This window comes from Stenella coeruleoalba (genome assembly GCF_951394435.1).
Source record: "Stenella coeruleoalba genome assembly, chromosome: 13".
NCBI lineage: Eukaryota > Metazoa > Chordata > Mammalia > Artiodactyla > Delphinidae > Stenella > Stenella coeruleoalba.
In genome coordinates, this window is record NC_137159.1 from 15,578,525 (window position 1) to 15,592,211 (window position 13,687).

Consider the following 13,687-nt stretch of genomic DNA (forward strand, 5'->3'; position numbering starts at 1 on the left):
CCCTTGCACATGAGTAAATCCCTAGTGGGCTTTGAAGCTAATGTAAGTACCCTTGAGGAGTTATTGGACAATGTGTTACCACTTTAAAATCAAGCAAGTTCAGACATATACCCGGAAAAGACAAAAACTCTAATACAAAAAGACACATGCACCCCTATGTTCATAGCAACACTATTTACCATAGCCAAGACATGGAAGAGAGACCTAAATGTCCATCGAAAGATGAATGCATAAAGAAGATGTAATGGGGCTTCCCTGGTTGTGCAGTGGTTAAGAGTCCACCTGCCAATGCAGGGGACACGGGTTCGTGCCCTGGTATGGGAAGATCCCACATGCTGTGGAGTGGCTGGGCCGGTAAGCCATGGCTGCTGAGCCTGTGCGTCCGGAGCCTGTGCTCTGCAATGGGAGAGGCCACAGCAGTGAGAGGCCCGCGAACCGAAAAAAAAAAAAATGATGTAATGGGTATAGATATAGATATAGATATAGATATAGATAGATATAGTGGAGTACTACTCAGCCATAAAAAAGAATGAAATAATGCCATATGCAGCAATGTGGATGGATCTAGAGATTATCATACTAAGTGAAGTCAGACAGAGAAAGACAAATGTCATATGATATCACTTATATGTGGAGTCTAAAAAATGATACAAATGAACTTATTTACAAACGGAAATAGACTCACAGACATAGAAAACAAACTTATGGTTATCAAAGGGGAAAGGTAGGGGGAGGGATAAATTGGAAATTTGGGAGTAACAGATACACACTATTATATATAAAATAGATAAGCAACAAGTTCCTACTGTATAGCACTGGGAACTATATTCAATATCTTTTAATAACCTACAATGGAAAATAATCTGAAACATATATATATACACACATATATATACAATTGAATATATATGTAACTGAATCACTTTGCTGTACACCTGAAACATTATAAATCAATTATATTTCATTAAAAAAATAAAATCGGGTCTTCCCTGGTGGCGCAGTGGTTGAGAGTCCACCTGCCGATGCAGGGGACGCGAGTTCGTGCCACGGTCTGGGAAGATCCCACATGCCGCGGAGCGGCTGGGCCCGTGAGCCTGCGCGTCCGGAGCCTGTGCTCCACAACGGGAGAGGTCACAGCAGTGAGAGGTCCGCATACCGCAAAAAAAAAAAAAAAAAAAAAAAAAAAATCAAGCGAGTCCTACTTCTCAAAGAGATATCCTGTGATGTCACCGACCTGGACAAACCAATCAATGGTGCAGCAGTTCACAAGGGATGGAAACATCCGGCATCGGGACCGAAAGGCCTCACCAACGGGGCTCATGCAGAGAACAATGTGCAGCTTCTGACGGACTCTGCTGATAAAGTATTGAAACACCTGATAAAAAGAAAGACATTTTCAATTTAGAATAAGGCTGAACCAACTATGAAAATAAGTGTTGGCTAATGCATCTGACTCTACCAATATCAAATTAAAAAAATGTTAGCATAGTGGATGTATGAATTGTTTTAACATCCCATTCCAACCCCTTTTTCTCATGCAGACTGGAAAGATTAAATGACATTTTGCAGATGCTGTTGCAACTTGGGTTTGGCATGTGACGTAGGTCCTCTTCATCAGTGGATTTAAGGAGACCCCTTGAATAAAGTGGAGAGAGGTAGTCACACAAGGCTTTGCCTTGGGGTAGGAGACCATTGGGAGAAAGAGACAGGGTACAGGGCAACTATTTTTGCAGGTACAGAGCCTGGCAGAAATGGCATGGACCCGGGGTCACCATCTCTGGATGTGGCTCCTTACTTCAGCTGCTCCCAACGTGGTGGGGGACACATGACTTTGGAGCTGGCAGCTGAAGCAGTAGCACACTGATTGGTTAGAGGTCTCCTGGATCAGCAGAACGGTTGTGGCAGAGGCAGCAGTGTCCTTGACTGTTGACTTCTACAGTGTCATTTCATAATCGTTCCAAGGAATTCAGCCTGGAATCCCTTTCTTTAGCCTTCCCAATGGTTGTGTCCCTCGAATAAAGCCATTTCTGCTTACATTGGCTGTCTGTACCTATAAGTCCTGACCTAGCAGGGGAGGGAATTCTCATGAAAGGACACGGAAGAGAGGATATGAGAAAGACTGGCCCAAAAAGTTAGATAAGGTGCAGAAAGAAGAGAAAGGCCTGGGCTAGACAAATAGCTGCTTACAGAGTGTAGCACGGTGTTGGAGAAATGGATCTGGACAGCAGCTGTGTTGTGTGTGTGTGTGTCTGTGTGTGTGTGTGTGTGTGTGTGTTAGAGAGAGAGAGGTTGACAGAGAGGGAGAATGCATTTCATAATCTTGCCAATAGGAAAGGCAGTCAAAAGTACTGAACTCCTTAAGCAGGGCACTGGGTGCGTGTGAAATAAATTTGTGTTTAAGAAGGATAAGAGAAGATTTCCAGTTTGGACAGATCTATGATCTCCATGGGGTAGTAGGGTTTCTGTTTTCTGCTTTCCATAACAGTTTCTGGAAACCTGATGAACCAATGCTTTAAATGTAGGAAATAAAATACATAGGATTACAAAGGAAACAAATTATATTGAAAAAATTCTATCCATGGACTGCTTAAGGGGATTTGTGGACCACTGGAAAAAGGCTAAGACAACTTTTTGTTTTCCAAAACCTTCTTACCATTCTGACATGTCCTACCTCATCTCTATTCCCCTCAGAAATTCCTGCTTCTTTCACTCTTGGTCTGGTGGCTGCTAAAACCTGCTCCAGTTCATCCTTTTCAAATAAATTCGGCACTTCACCTGAGTTCAGGATGTTATTTATATCTTCTAGAAACTCTTCTACTACAATCTGTAGAAGAAAGCAGAGTGGTCATTATACCTTATTCAACCATTTTACATTTACTGCCTGTATATTACAAAGCAAATATATGATCTAAAATTCACACTGAGTTACTTTTATCTTTAAGAGAAGATGACCCTGGGGGAGTGGCCAAGATGTTAAAGTAGGATGACCCTGAGCTTACCTCCTCCCACGGCACACCAAAATTACAACTATTTACAGAGCAACTATCAATGAGAGTGACCTACTTAACGCATAGAAATATAAACAGAGAATTAGGCAAAATGAGGCAACAGAGGAATATGTTCCAAATGAAGGAACAAGATAAAACCTCAGAAGAAGAACTAAGCAAAGTGGAGATAAGTAATCTACCTGACAAAGAGTTCAAGGTAATGACCGTAAAGATCCTCGTGAACTAGAGGGAAGACTGGATGAACACAGTAAGAAGTCTAACAAAGAGAAGATATAAAGAAGAACAAAACAGAGCTTGTTTTTAAAATTTCTATGAAAATACAAAAGATCCTGAATAGCCAAACTCATCTTGAGAAAGAGGAACAAAGCTGGAGGTATCATGCTCCCTGAGGTCAAACTATACTAGAAAGCTACAGTATTCAAATAGTATGGTATTGGAACAAAAACAGACTCATAGATCAATGGAACAGAATAGAGAGCCCAGAAATAAAACACACACTTCTATGGGCAATTAATCTACACAAAGGAGGTAAGAATATACAATGGGGAAAAGACAGTCTCTTCAATAAATGGTGCTGGGAAAACTAGACAGCTACATCCATAAGGAATTGGACTACATTCTCATACCGTATACAATATATACTTTCTGTCCATTTCTCTTTCTCTTCTTCTGAAATTCCCACAATGTGGATATTGTTTGTTTTGATTGTGTCCCATCAGTCCCATAGGTTTTCTTCACTCTTTTTCTTTCTTTTTATGCTTCTGACTGGATAATTTTAAATGTCCTGTCTTCTAGGTCACTGATTCTTTCTTCCACATGGTTGAATCCTTTTGAAGCTCTCTATTGAATTCCTCAGTTCAGTCATTGTATTTTTCAGCTCTAAGATTTCTGTTTGGTTTTTTAAAAAAATTGTTTCTATTTCTCTGTTGAACTTCTCATTTGTTTATGCATTGTTTTCCTAATTTCATTTAGTTGTCCATCTGTGTGTTTTTGTAGTTCACTAAATTTTTTAAGAGGATTAATTTGAATCTTTGTCTGACAATTCACAGATCTTCCCTTCTTTAGGGTCAGTTATTGGGGCTTTATTAGTTTCCTTTGGTGGTAACATGTTTACCCGATTGTTTATGATCCTTGATTCCTTACATTGTCATCTGCACATTTGAGTAAGTGATCTTCTCTTCCAGACTTTACTGGTTCACTTTGGCAGAGATTGTTCTTCACCAGTCAGCTCAGTTTGGGTTTCTGGACATATCAACTGGTAATATCTTTGAGCAGGTGGGACTTGCTATCAATGTCTATTTTAGGGTAGGGAAAATGCCTGAGCTCTGAGGTCATGGGTGATGCAACTGGCTGAGAACAGTTGGACAGGACTTCTGACTTGGTTTTAAATGAACAAGGCTATAGGATGAGCTCTGTGGTTGCCTGGGTTCTCTTAGCAGGTTTCCTAGACTGTTGGGGCTGGGTACTATACTTAGCGGTAGGTGGGGCTATGAATTAGCTTCCCTGCCCTGGCAGAGTGGGAGAATGGGTTCCAAGCCCAAAAAGGCTTTTTGTGGTCTGGTGGGGTGGGGCGTGGCAGGGAGGTACACTCATCATTGGGCACTGTTATGAATTAGCTCCCTTGCTGAGGTGGAGAAGGAGAGCTGGTTCCAAACGTCTTCCTAGGTGTTTCTGGTCAAGATTTCTGCTTGGAGGGGCTGGGAACTAAGCAGTAGATGGGACTATGAATTAGCTGCCTTGCCTGGGAGGAGCAGGAAACTGGCTTCAAGGCTGGAAAGGCTCTTTGTTTGTGGTCTGGACTCAAGCTGATCTGCACCCCAAGTTCCATGGCTGGGCAGTGCCACTCCACTGGCTTTGCCCTGTGGGCCATCTGCTCTGTCTGCCATACTCTCCTCTTGAGCGTTGCTGGGCTACACAGCTTTCCAGGTGTTCTGGCCAGGCTTTCTGGCTGGGCGGGGCCAGGAGCTACACTCAGCAGTGAGCAGGGTATGACTGGGTGGGTGGGGGGACCGGACCAGGCTCCAGGGCTGGCAAGGCTCTTCATTTGAGGACCTCGAATCAGGTAGGCCTGCACCCAGTGAGTTCCCTGATCAGACTGGCTCTGAGGATGAGTAAAGCTGCTGGCTTGGACCACTCTTGGGCGCTGTGGGTAAGAACTTGTTTTGTCATGATCTGAGTGCTGGTTGTTACATCCTTATGCCTTCTCCATCACAATCAGATTCCCAGAGGTCAAGCGCTGCAGATTCCTCCACCATCCCTGTGATGTGAGACTGGAGTGAAACTCCCAAGATGCTACCCAGAACACTGAGGGAGCTGGATGTCCACCCTGGGCTCTTTCTTCCCACTAGAGAGACCCCAGGCTCAGAGGAGACCTCTTGATGTGGTGCTGTGCTGGCCTGGGAGGAGGGCAACGTGGTCAGTGTGTCGCTGCTCCTCTTACCCTTCTAACGTGGACTTTCTGGGTCTCTGTGGTGCAGGGGTGTGCTTCAGCCTCACCCTCCAGGTTCTAGGATTTTCTCCGTGTCTCATCCGTGAATAATTGTTAGGTGTTCCTGTGAGGGGGAGCAGAGTCGGGACTGACCTATGTCACCATCTTGGTGATGTCACTTGCTGTCACTTTGTTCTTGCACTATTTTCCTGGTGTCACGAAATTGTGTATGTGTTCTCTTGTAGCTCTCTGAGCATCTTTAGAACAATTATTCCGAATTCTTTGTGGGGCAATTTGTGGATCTCCATTCCTTGGGGCCGGTTATTGGAGGTTTACTGTAGAGTCACAGTTCCCTGATTCTTCACGATCCCTGTAGACTTACATAGATGTCTGCCCATTTGAAGAAGCAGTCACCTCTTCCAGACTTTTTGGGCTGACTTCGGTAAGGGAGACTTTCAGCAGTGGGTGGGGGCACGCTGGGGCACTAGACGCCAGGTCTAGTGGGGCAGGGCACCGAATACGGGGGCATGCGGTGTGGGGAGGTTATGTGACTTCGGCTCAGGACACAGTGGCCACACACTCAGCTGCGGGTCTTTTCTCATATGTAAAAAATATTTACATACTCAGATATAAGGTCACTGCTTGTCACAGATGTTAAAAACAATTTTCCCACCTTATTCGTACTTAGTCATTTTATAGTGTTTTCAAAATTAAAATGAATTTTAAAGTATTTATGCACCAGATTTATCACTTTTTAATTCCTTGGCTGATTTCTATAAACGTTTATTTTCCCTAACATTAAAAGTGTAATCACTGTAGACAATCCTCTATTATGGAATAAATTCAGGATCAGTTAAATTTGTTGTAGACATAATCTTATTTTAATTTTAAATTTAATCTAACCAAAACACATCCATTATTTTTTCCTTTTCTTGAGTAAAGCATGTTTCCCTAATTGATTTCACTTAGGGAATTACTTTCTTATATTTATTTCTACAGGAATAGTTTATTACCTCTGTTTTCTATGCCCTTTCCCTCCAAGAAAAGTTAAATCCTTTCTCGCCCTCTTAACCTCTGATCACATTTACTTACTTAGAATTTAAAGGGGGAAGCAATAGTTGGTAAAAGAAGTAAAAGTGTATCGTAAAAGTCTTTCATAAGGCCCAAGAACTCTGTTATTAGAGGGAATGATTCCCTGAACTACATCCTAAAAACTATTTGAAGCTCACACACGTGATTGTAACACTTGTCCTTTTCCTGTTCTTGCTCTTTGGCTATTTAGATACGTACCTGAGTGTCCGTGAAGAGGAAAACCATATTCTTGTCTTCTACACCAGCCAGTTTGTACAGCTTCCTCAGGTCTTCATGAAAACAGTCATAATTATACCCCCGGCTCAATTCAATCTGCAAACATTTGTAACCACATATGTGAGCTGCAAGTCTTGTAAGAGACTGCTTTCCTGTGCCTCCCACTCCAACCAGCAGGGCGTTGCCTCTTTCCTGACGAATCATGCGGGCGATCCTGCAGGAGACAAAGCAGACAAAGATTTATTTCAAGTGTACAGACAAGGCTTCTGCTCAGAGGGCCTGCCCCAGTGTGGAAGGTTGGTGGCCTCTGGAGGGTCATCCCCCAGCCAAAGGCCACAGGGAAGAGCAGGGTATGTCTGAGGTTCATGGTTGGGAGAAAAGCACCACTGGTTTCCTTATATCCATCTCTCCCCCATTTCCTATAGGCTGTTGGCCTTGGTCACGCAAATACAGTAAGGTAAAATCTCCTCTCCCTTCTTCAAAGCGTGAAGGATTTTGTTAAGGAGCCTGGCTGCTCTAGGCGACTACTTATATTAACCATTATATGGGCAAGCAGGTCTCTATTTCTAAGGATGAGCAAGAGAAAAATCGCTGAATGTAGGAGAGGAGACTGCAGCTCAGAAAACATCAACAGGAATAACCTGAAATGGATTTACTATATCAACAAAATTTTAGAAAATTTCTGATTCATGTTAACAATAAGAATTTATAAAAAATTGCAATCATGATACTAGAGTGAGCACTCAGAAAGGGGAAAAAAATCCAAGTGTAGGAAAAATTGATTGTTGATGGAAAGTCTGACTACCAAATTGCAGACCTCAGTGGAAGATGGGCCTCACGAATAGGATACTGTGGAAAATTGAATAGGTGAAGTAGAAGGCAAACACAAGGAATTTAGCCAGGCCTCAGAGAAAAAAAGATAATGATATTAAAAATGACAAGAGAGAAAATGGAAGGTAAACAGGAGAGACAAATTGAATCCCAGAGGCCACACAATAGGAACTGTAGGAGAAATAAGAGGGGAGCGAGCTGAAATAATAGAAGAAACCCCTAGAGCTGAGCCCCTAGATCTGAGGAAGTCACTCAGTGTCAGGAAAGAAAGTCAAAGAAGACAAGCAAAACATTAAATGTTTTCTAGGAGATCTATAAATATAAAATAAACTATGTGTGTGTGTGTAGGTGAATGTATGCCTGCATGCATATGTGAATCAAAGTATGAAAGAGAAATCTATATTTTAGACATAATTGAAAATTTGTGAGCATCTGAAAAATAGATATAATAGATTACTCCCAAAGGGACAAATAATTTTAGGCTGGCCTCAGGCATCTCTTTTACAAGATGACATTCCACAATGGTTAAGAGGGAAAGCTATCAAGTTATTTCTCAGAGAGTAAACCACCTGCAAATCCTTCCTAAAAGAGTCCTTGAAGGTATATAGAGAAGTATGAATAAAATTCAGAAACTCAAGAAAAAGGGGGAAGGGATGTCAGTATAAAAGTCAGCAGTTTGTATGAGAGTCAAGTTCATATACTGTTGTTAAGATAAAAAGGTAATGGTAGGGCTTCCCTGGTGGCGCAGTGGTTAAGAATCTGCCTGCCAATGCAGGGGACACGGGTTTGAGACCTGGTCTGGGAAGATCCCACATGCTGCAGAGCAATGAAGCCTGTGCGCCACAGCTACTGACCCTGCACTCTGGAGCCCGCGAGCCACAACTACTGAGCCCATGTGCCACAACTACTGAAGCCCGCGTGCCTGGAGCCCGTGCTCGGCAGTGGGAGAGGCCACCGCAGTGAGACGCCTGCACACCGCAACAAAGAGTGGCTCCACTCACCACAACTAGAGAAAGCCCGCCTGAAGCAACGAAGACCCAATGCAGCCAAAAATAAATAAATTTATATATAAAAAAAGGTAATGGTAATGTCAATAAACTCACCTTAAAAAGAAGATGCAAATGTAAAAAAATTCTTTTTAAAAAATTATCACCTAAAATCTCAGATTGGGGCATCAGAAACTAAGAAATCATGGGAGAAATGTAAAAGCAGGTTTAATTTCTCTCTCTCAATCTCTCTCTTTTTTGTTTTTAATAGGAAGGTATCTGTCATCTACTCTTTTTAATTCATGATGCTGATAATTGGAAAAAACAAAGTTCAAATATTTGAAAAGGATAATGGTTTTATTACTTTTTTAATTAAGAAAGAAAAACATGATCATTGTAACTGATGGGAAAAAAGCACTGCTAACACTTTACCACTTGTACGCTCTATCATGAGGGCCTGGATGCTGTCCTGCTCTCTATGGGAGCAGTGTGTAGCACACGGTAGGTGCTTCATAAATAAATTTATGTCTGTTGACTTGTATGTGTGTGTTTACAAAAATGGAATTAATCTCTACACCACATTTTGTTTTGTGACTGTTTTGCTAAATAATGCTTTATGGACATTCTCATGCTAGTGAATACAGCAATAGATATATCATAGTTTATTTAATCGGTTCCCTACTGATGGATATTTAGTTCTTTTCATGGTTTTGTTATCATATTGACAATATTAAAAAACAAACCTTAATGCTAGCTGCAAATAGAATCCTTTCAGATCACGAGAGAGAGAGAAAATCCATGAAACAAAAAAGAGGTTGCATTAAAATAAGTTAGAAAATAAGTTAGGATGGCATAAATGTGGTTGTTAAAGCCATGCTTTAAAATAATATTTAATTATATAGGCTTGTGGAGGTAAATGAAATGTGTTAAAGGCATAATGTCTAACTCTATGTGCCATAATTGAATTTTGTAAAAAAATTATATATGCTTATAAATATATTTGAAAGCACCATACAATTTTAAGTGACTGTCGCTAGGTGAGGAGGTGGAATTATGAACAATGTTTTTGTAAATTTTCCACAATAAGTGTATTTAGTATATAATCAGAAAAAGTAATCACTATTTTTTTTTAAAGAAAACAAAGTAGATCTATTTCTTCCTTGTAGGAAATATAAAGATGTCTTCCTTATGTAGTAGTTCTATCATTAAAAAGATCTTGGTAATAGGCATTTTTATAAGTAAAATTACGTTTATGAAAAAAGGAAATAAACATGTGATTTCTCATTCTAACTACCTCTGAAATTCAGTACACTATCACCAAATCACCTATATTGAAGTAATCAACTTCTAAAGACCTTAAAAACTGTGAATTAGACGACAGTGGTTAAATAGTTCTTATGTGCCATCAGCTTTGGTGGCAGGGCATAGGAGCTGTGTAGTATGAGCTTAGAATGGGGAGCCTACAAGGACTGATTGGAAAATGCTCCTCTGGGACAAAGCACAGACTCCTAGGTCATTATTCAGTATCTTCTGAAATAGTATTAAACTTTCAGATTGGTCTCCTACAGCTTCACACTCTCTCCTGCCCTTACGGTGAGTGTGCTGTTTCACTGCCCAGAAAGTCTTGATAACACTGCTTTGTCTAGAACAGGAGTGAGCAAAAGATGGCCTATGGGCCAAAACTTAACCCAAAGATAGGTTTTTCAAAAAAATTAAAAAAAATTTTTTATGGCCTATGAGCTAAGAGTGGTGTTTAGATTTTTAAATGGTTGACAAAAAATCAAAAGAGTAATATTTTATGATATGTGACATTATCACATGACATTCCAACATGAGTGTCCATAAATGAAGTTTTATTGGAGCACAGCTGTGCTCATTTATTCACTGAGTGGCGGTGGTTGCTTTTGTGTTACAATGGCAGAGTTGAGTAGTTGTGACAGGGTCTGTGGCAGAGCCTAAAATATTTACCATCTGGCCCTTTACGAAAGAAGGTTGTAGCTCCTTTCCCTAGGACCTGCCAACTAAAAACTCGCTTGCCACCTGGTTCTACAAGAATGAAGTCACTAACCACTGCAGTCTCTGACCTTCAGCACACCCTGAAAGGAGTTCAGGGTGGAGATCAGGAATGAGGAACTCTGTGCTCTGGGAAAAACTGGCAGAACAGATCTTCAGATATCTATTTTCAGGAGATTTTATGAGCTCAATTTCTTTCATCTTCTCATATCTAGAAAAGCACTAAAATCGTTAATGGAGACATCTGTTCCTTGTGACTAGCAGCAACCTTCTGCCAAAATGTGTGCTTGACTGCACGTACCCCCTTCACCAAAATCACCTCGCCCCTACCTCTCTGGAGCAGTTCCTCGTAGCTATCTGAGAGGCTGTTTTCTGGGCTATAGTCCTCATTTTCCCCCAAATAAAACTTAACTCATAACCCTTACATTGGGCATTTTTTTCTTGTTTTTCATTTGACAGATCCTTTGCTAACTCCTCCCCTAAAACAACTAAGACCCACAGGTACTATTGCCACTGCTATATCTCTATCACAATGCACATCTAACAGACGACACTTCAGATCATTTGCTTATACCTCCTCAGCTACCTCTGAGAGTATAAAATTGAGGGCTGAATGGATATGTAATAATGTTTTGTTATTTCTTCCCATAATGCACAAGGGCTCTATAGTGGATGAAAATATTGAATATCATAAATATCTTGCACTTTATATGTTACTCTTCCCTTGTTTCATTTACATTATAGTAATTTGTTTTTTCCATCTGAGATTATTTGAAACAAATTACTTGTCCTTTCTGCTTCCCAGTGTTATCTTTTCTGTCAACTTACATATCAATGGATAAAAAACTCCCTCCATTGAGAATCCTCCAAAGTTATATTTTCTCTGCTGTAGTAGGCAAGAGATGGCTCTCCTAATTAGTAACTTTATTTTAACAGAGAGATCCATTTGACCATCCTTGCAGTATGGTGACAACTTTGGGGGTATGTAATAGGTAAACAGCTTGGTGCAAACTGCTCTTCGAAAGCACAGGCTCTGAAGTAAATTTTAATTTTTTCTGAGTTGGGAAGGCTTTTATTCAGTTATCCTATGCAACAAAAACAAAACAAGAACCTAGAATGTTAACAAATGGAAATGTAGTATCAGCTATATTGCTGAATATTTAGTGATTTTCCCAAAACTCTTGTTCATAATGGAAGTCCTTTCCAATTGCTAATCAGCAGTAGGTGTTTGAGAGCTCCTACTTACGACAAGTAGAAATTCCTCTCTAGAAAAAAAGAGAACACGTCTACATAGTTATTTACATGGTGGTCCTTTTTGCAGGAAAACTAAATCTCCCCCATTTTACAAATGGTTTTTAATTTCCTTCTGTAATATTTTAAGCAAACCTTGAGTAGCCTGGTGATTCCCTTTCACAAAAGTAAGAGAGATTATAAATATAATTAAGCCGACTTTGCCTATCATCTGGTCTATTCTTCAGGAAGTTTCTCAGACCAGAGTTCTGCCATTCTTTTCTTTTCTTTTTTCTTTCAGGCTTAGGGCTTGCTTGAGCTATGGGAATAAAACTTGTTAGGAGTTAGTGTGTGGGTATATTGGCAGGGGGACAGATGGGAAGCAAGTGGTATCCTGACAACCCAATGACAAACTATTTTGTGTTACGACACTTGAGCTGTGATGAACATAAGTCCTTGAATTAGAGTTAATTAAATAGCAGAAGTATAGGAAGGGCAAAAGACTTGGTTTGCTTATGGTTATGGAAAAAAAATCCTGGAGATCTGTCAGTCTTAACAAGGTCCAACACTAAAATATAGTTGACAAGAGAAACAAACAAAGCAATTAAAATCTTGCCATGGTAGTAGACCATGGGAAATCCTGTCCTCACACACATTTTGCACTGCTTATTCCACAGAATACTATATCAAATCTGGGTATCACATTTTAAGTGAAACATTGAAAAGTTATAAAGGGCTCAGTATGTTGAAAACTGGAAATAACTGCTAATAGGCAATAGTGAAACATCTGGGATAATTATACCTGGAGAAGGTAAAGCTAAGAAGAACTTGGTCATGATTTTCAAATATTTGGAGGGCTGTTAGGAAAAAGAGTGGATCCATTTTCGGTGGAGGCATCTACAGTGAAGTTAGAATCAAAGCATTGGATATGATCCCCAGCCTGCCACTCACCAGCTAGAGGGCTTCGGACAATTCACTTAATCTCTCTGTGGCACATGGTATTGTCCAAAAATGCCTGCAATAATGTTTCTGGTCCTACTTGCTCTTTGACCCTATGAAGTGATAGAGTCTCTGATCCTGTCTTGTGAACTTGGGTAGCCCTGTATGATGCTTCTAATGACAGAGTATGGTAGAAGTGATGCTGAGTGACTTCCAAGGCTATGTTGTGAAAGGCCATTTGCCTTCTGCCTGGCTCTCTCTTGGGGCACGAGCCTTTGGAGCCCTGAATCATTGTGTAAGAAGACCCTGCACTCTGATGCTGCCTTGCTGGAGAGACAGTGGAGTCCACAGGGAGGCAGAGATGGGCCAGGTGTTCTAGGTGCTGTCTGACTGCAACTGCATGAGAGACCCCAGGAGAGAATGGCTGGGAGCCATGAGAAATAATGAAAAAATAAAGCTACTAAGTATTACAGTGGATTATTATGTAGCAACAGACCACTGGAACATTCTCTGAGCCTTATATTTAGAAAGATCATGATATTGAGCCATACAGAGGTGTTATCAGAGTTAAATGAGATACTCCATATCATGGTTTATATTCACACTCAGTGCCATTATTATTATTATTACCACTCCAAAGGATGGAATGAATATCAGAAGTCAGAGGGAGTAGATTTTGACTTACTCTTGAAGGGTCATTTCAACACTTAAAACATTTTTTTATTGAAGTATAGTTGATTTACAATGCTGTACTAATTTCTTCTGTACAGTAAAGTGACTCAGTTATACATATATATATATATATATATATATATATTCTTTTCCATTATGGTTTGTCACAGGATATTGAATATAGCTCCTTGTGCTATACAGTAGTACCTTATCATTTCAACACTTTTAACACATATTTACAATTTAAGAATTGTTCAACAGGACATGAGTCA

General features: G+C 40.4%; 1 protein-coding gene across 1 annotated transcript in view; it reads right to left on the bottom strand.

Annotated features, from left to right (window-relative positions):
- DNAH6 (dynein axonemal heavy chain 6) overlaps positions 1-13,687 on the bottom strand; it is a 288,563-nt gene that overhangs the window by 101,782 nt on the left and 173,094 nt on the right. The window contains exons 45-47 of the mRNA XM_079940119.1: positions 6,727-6,958; positions 2,672-2,824; positions 1,235-1,375 (exon numbers count right to left, since the gene is read on the bottom strand). Of these exons, the coding sequence (XP_079796245.1) occupies positions 1,235-1,375; positions 2,672-2,824; positions 6,727-6,958 (526 nt within the window). The remainder of the gene's footprint in view (positions 1-1,234; positions 1,376-2,671; positions 2,825-6,726; positions 6,959-13,687) is intronic.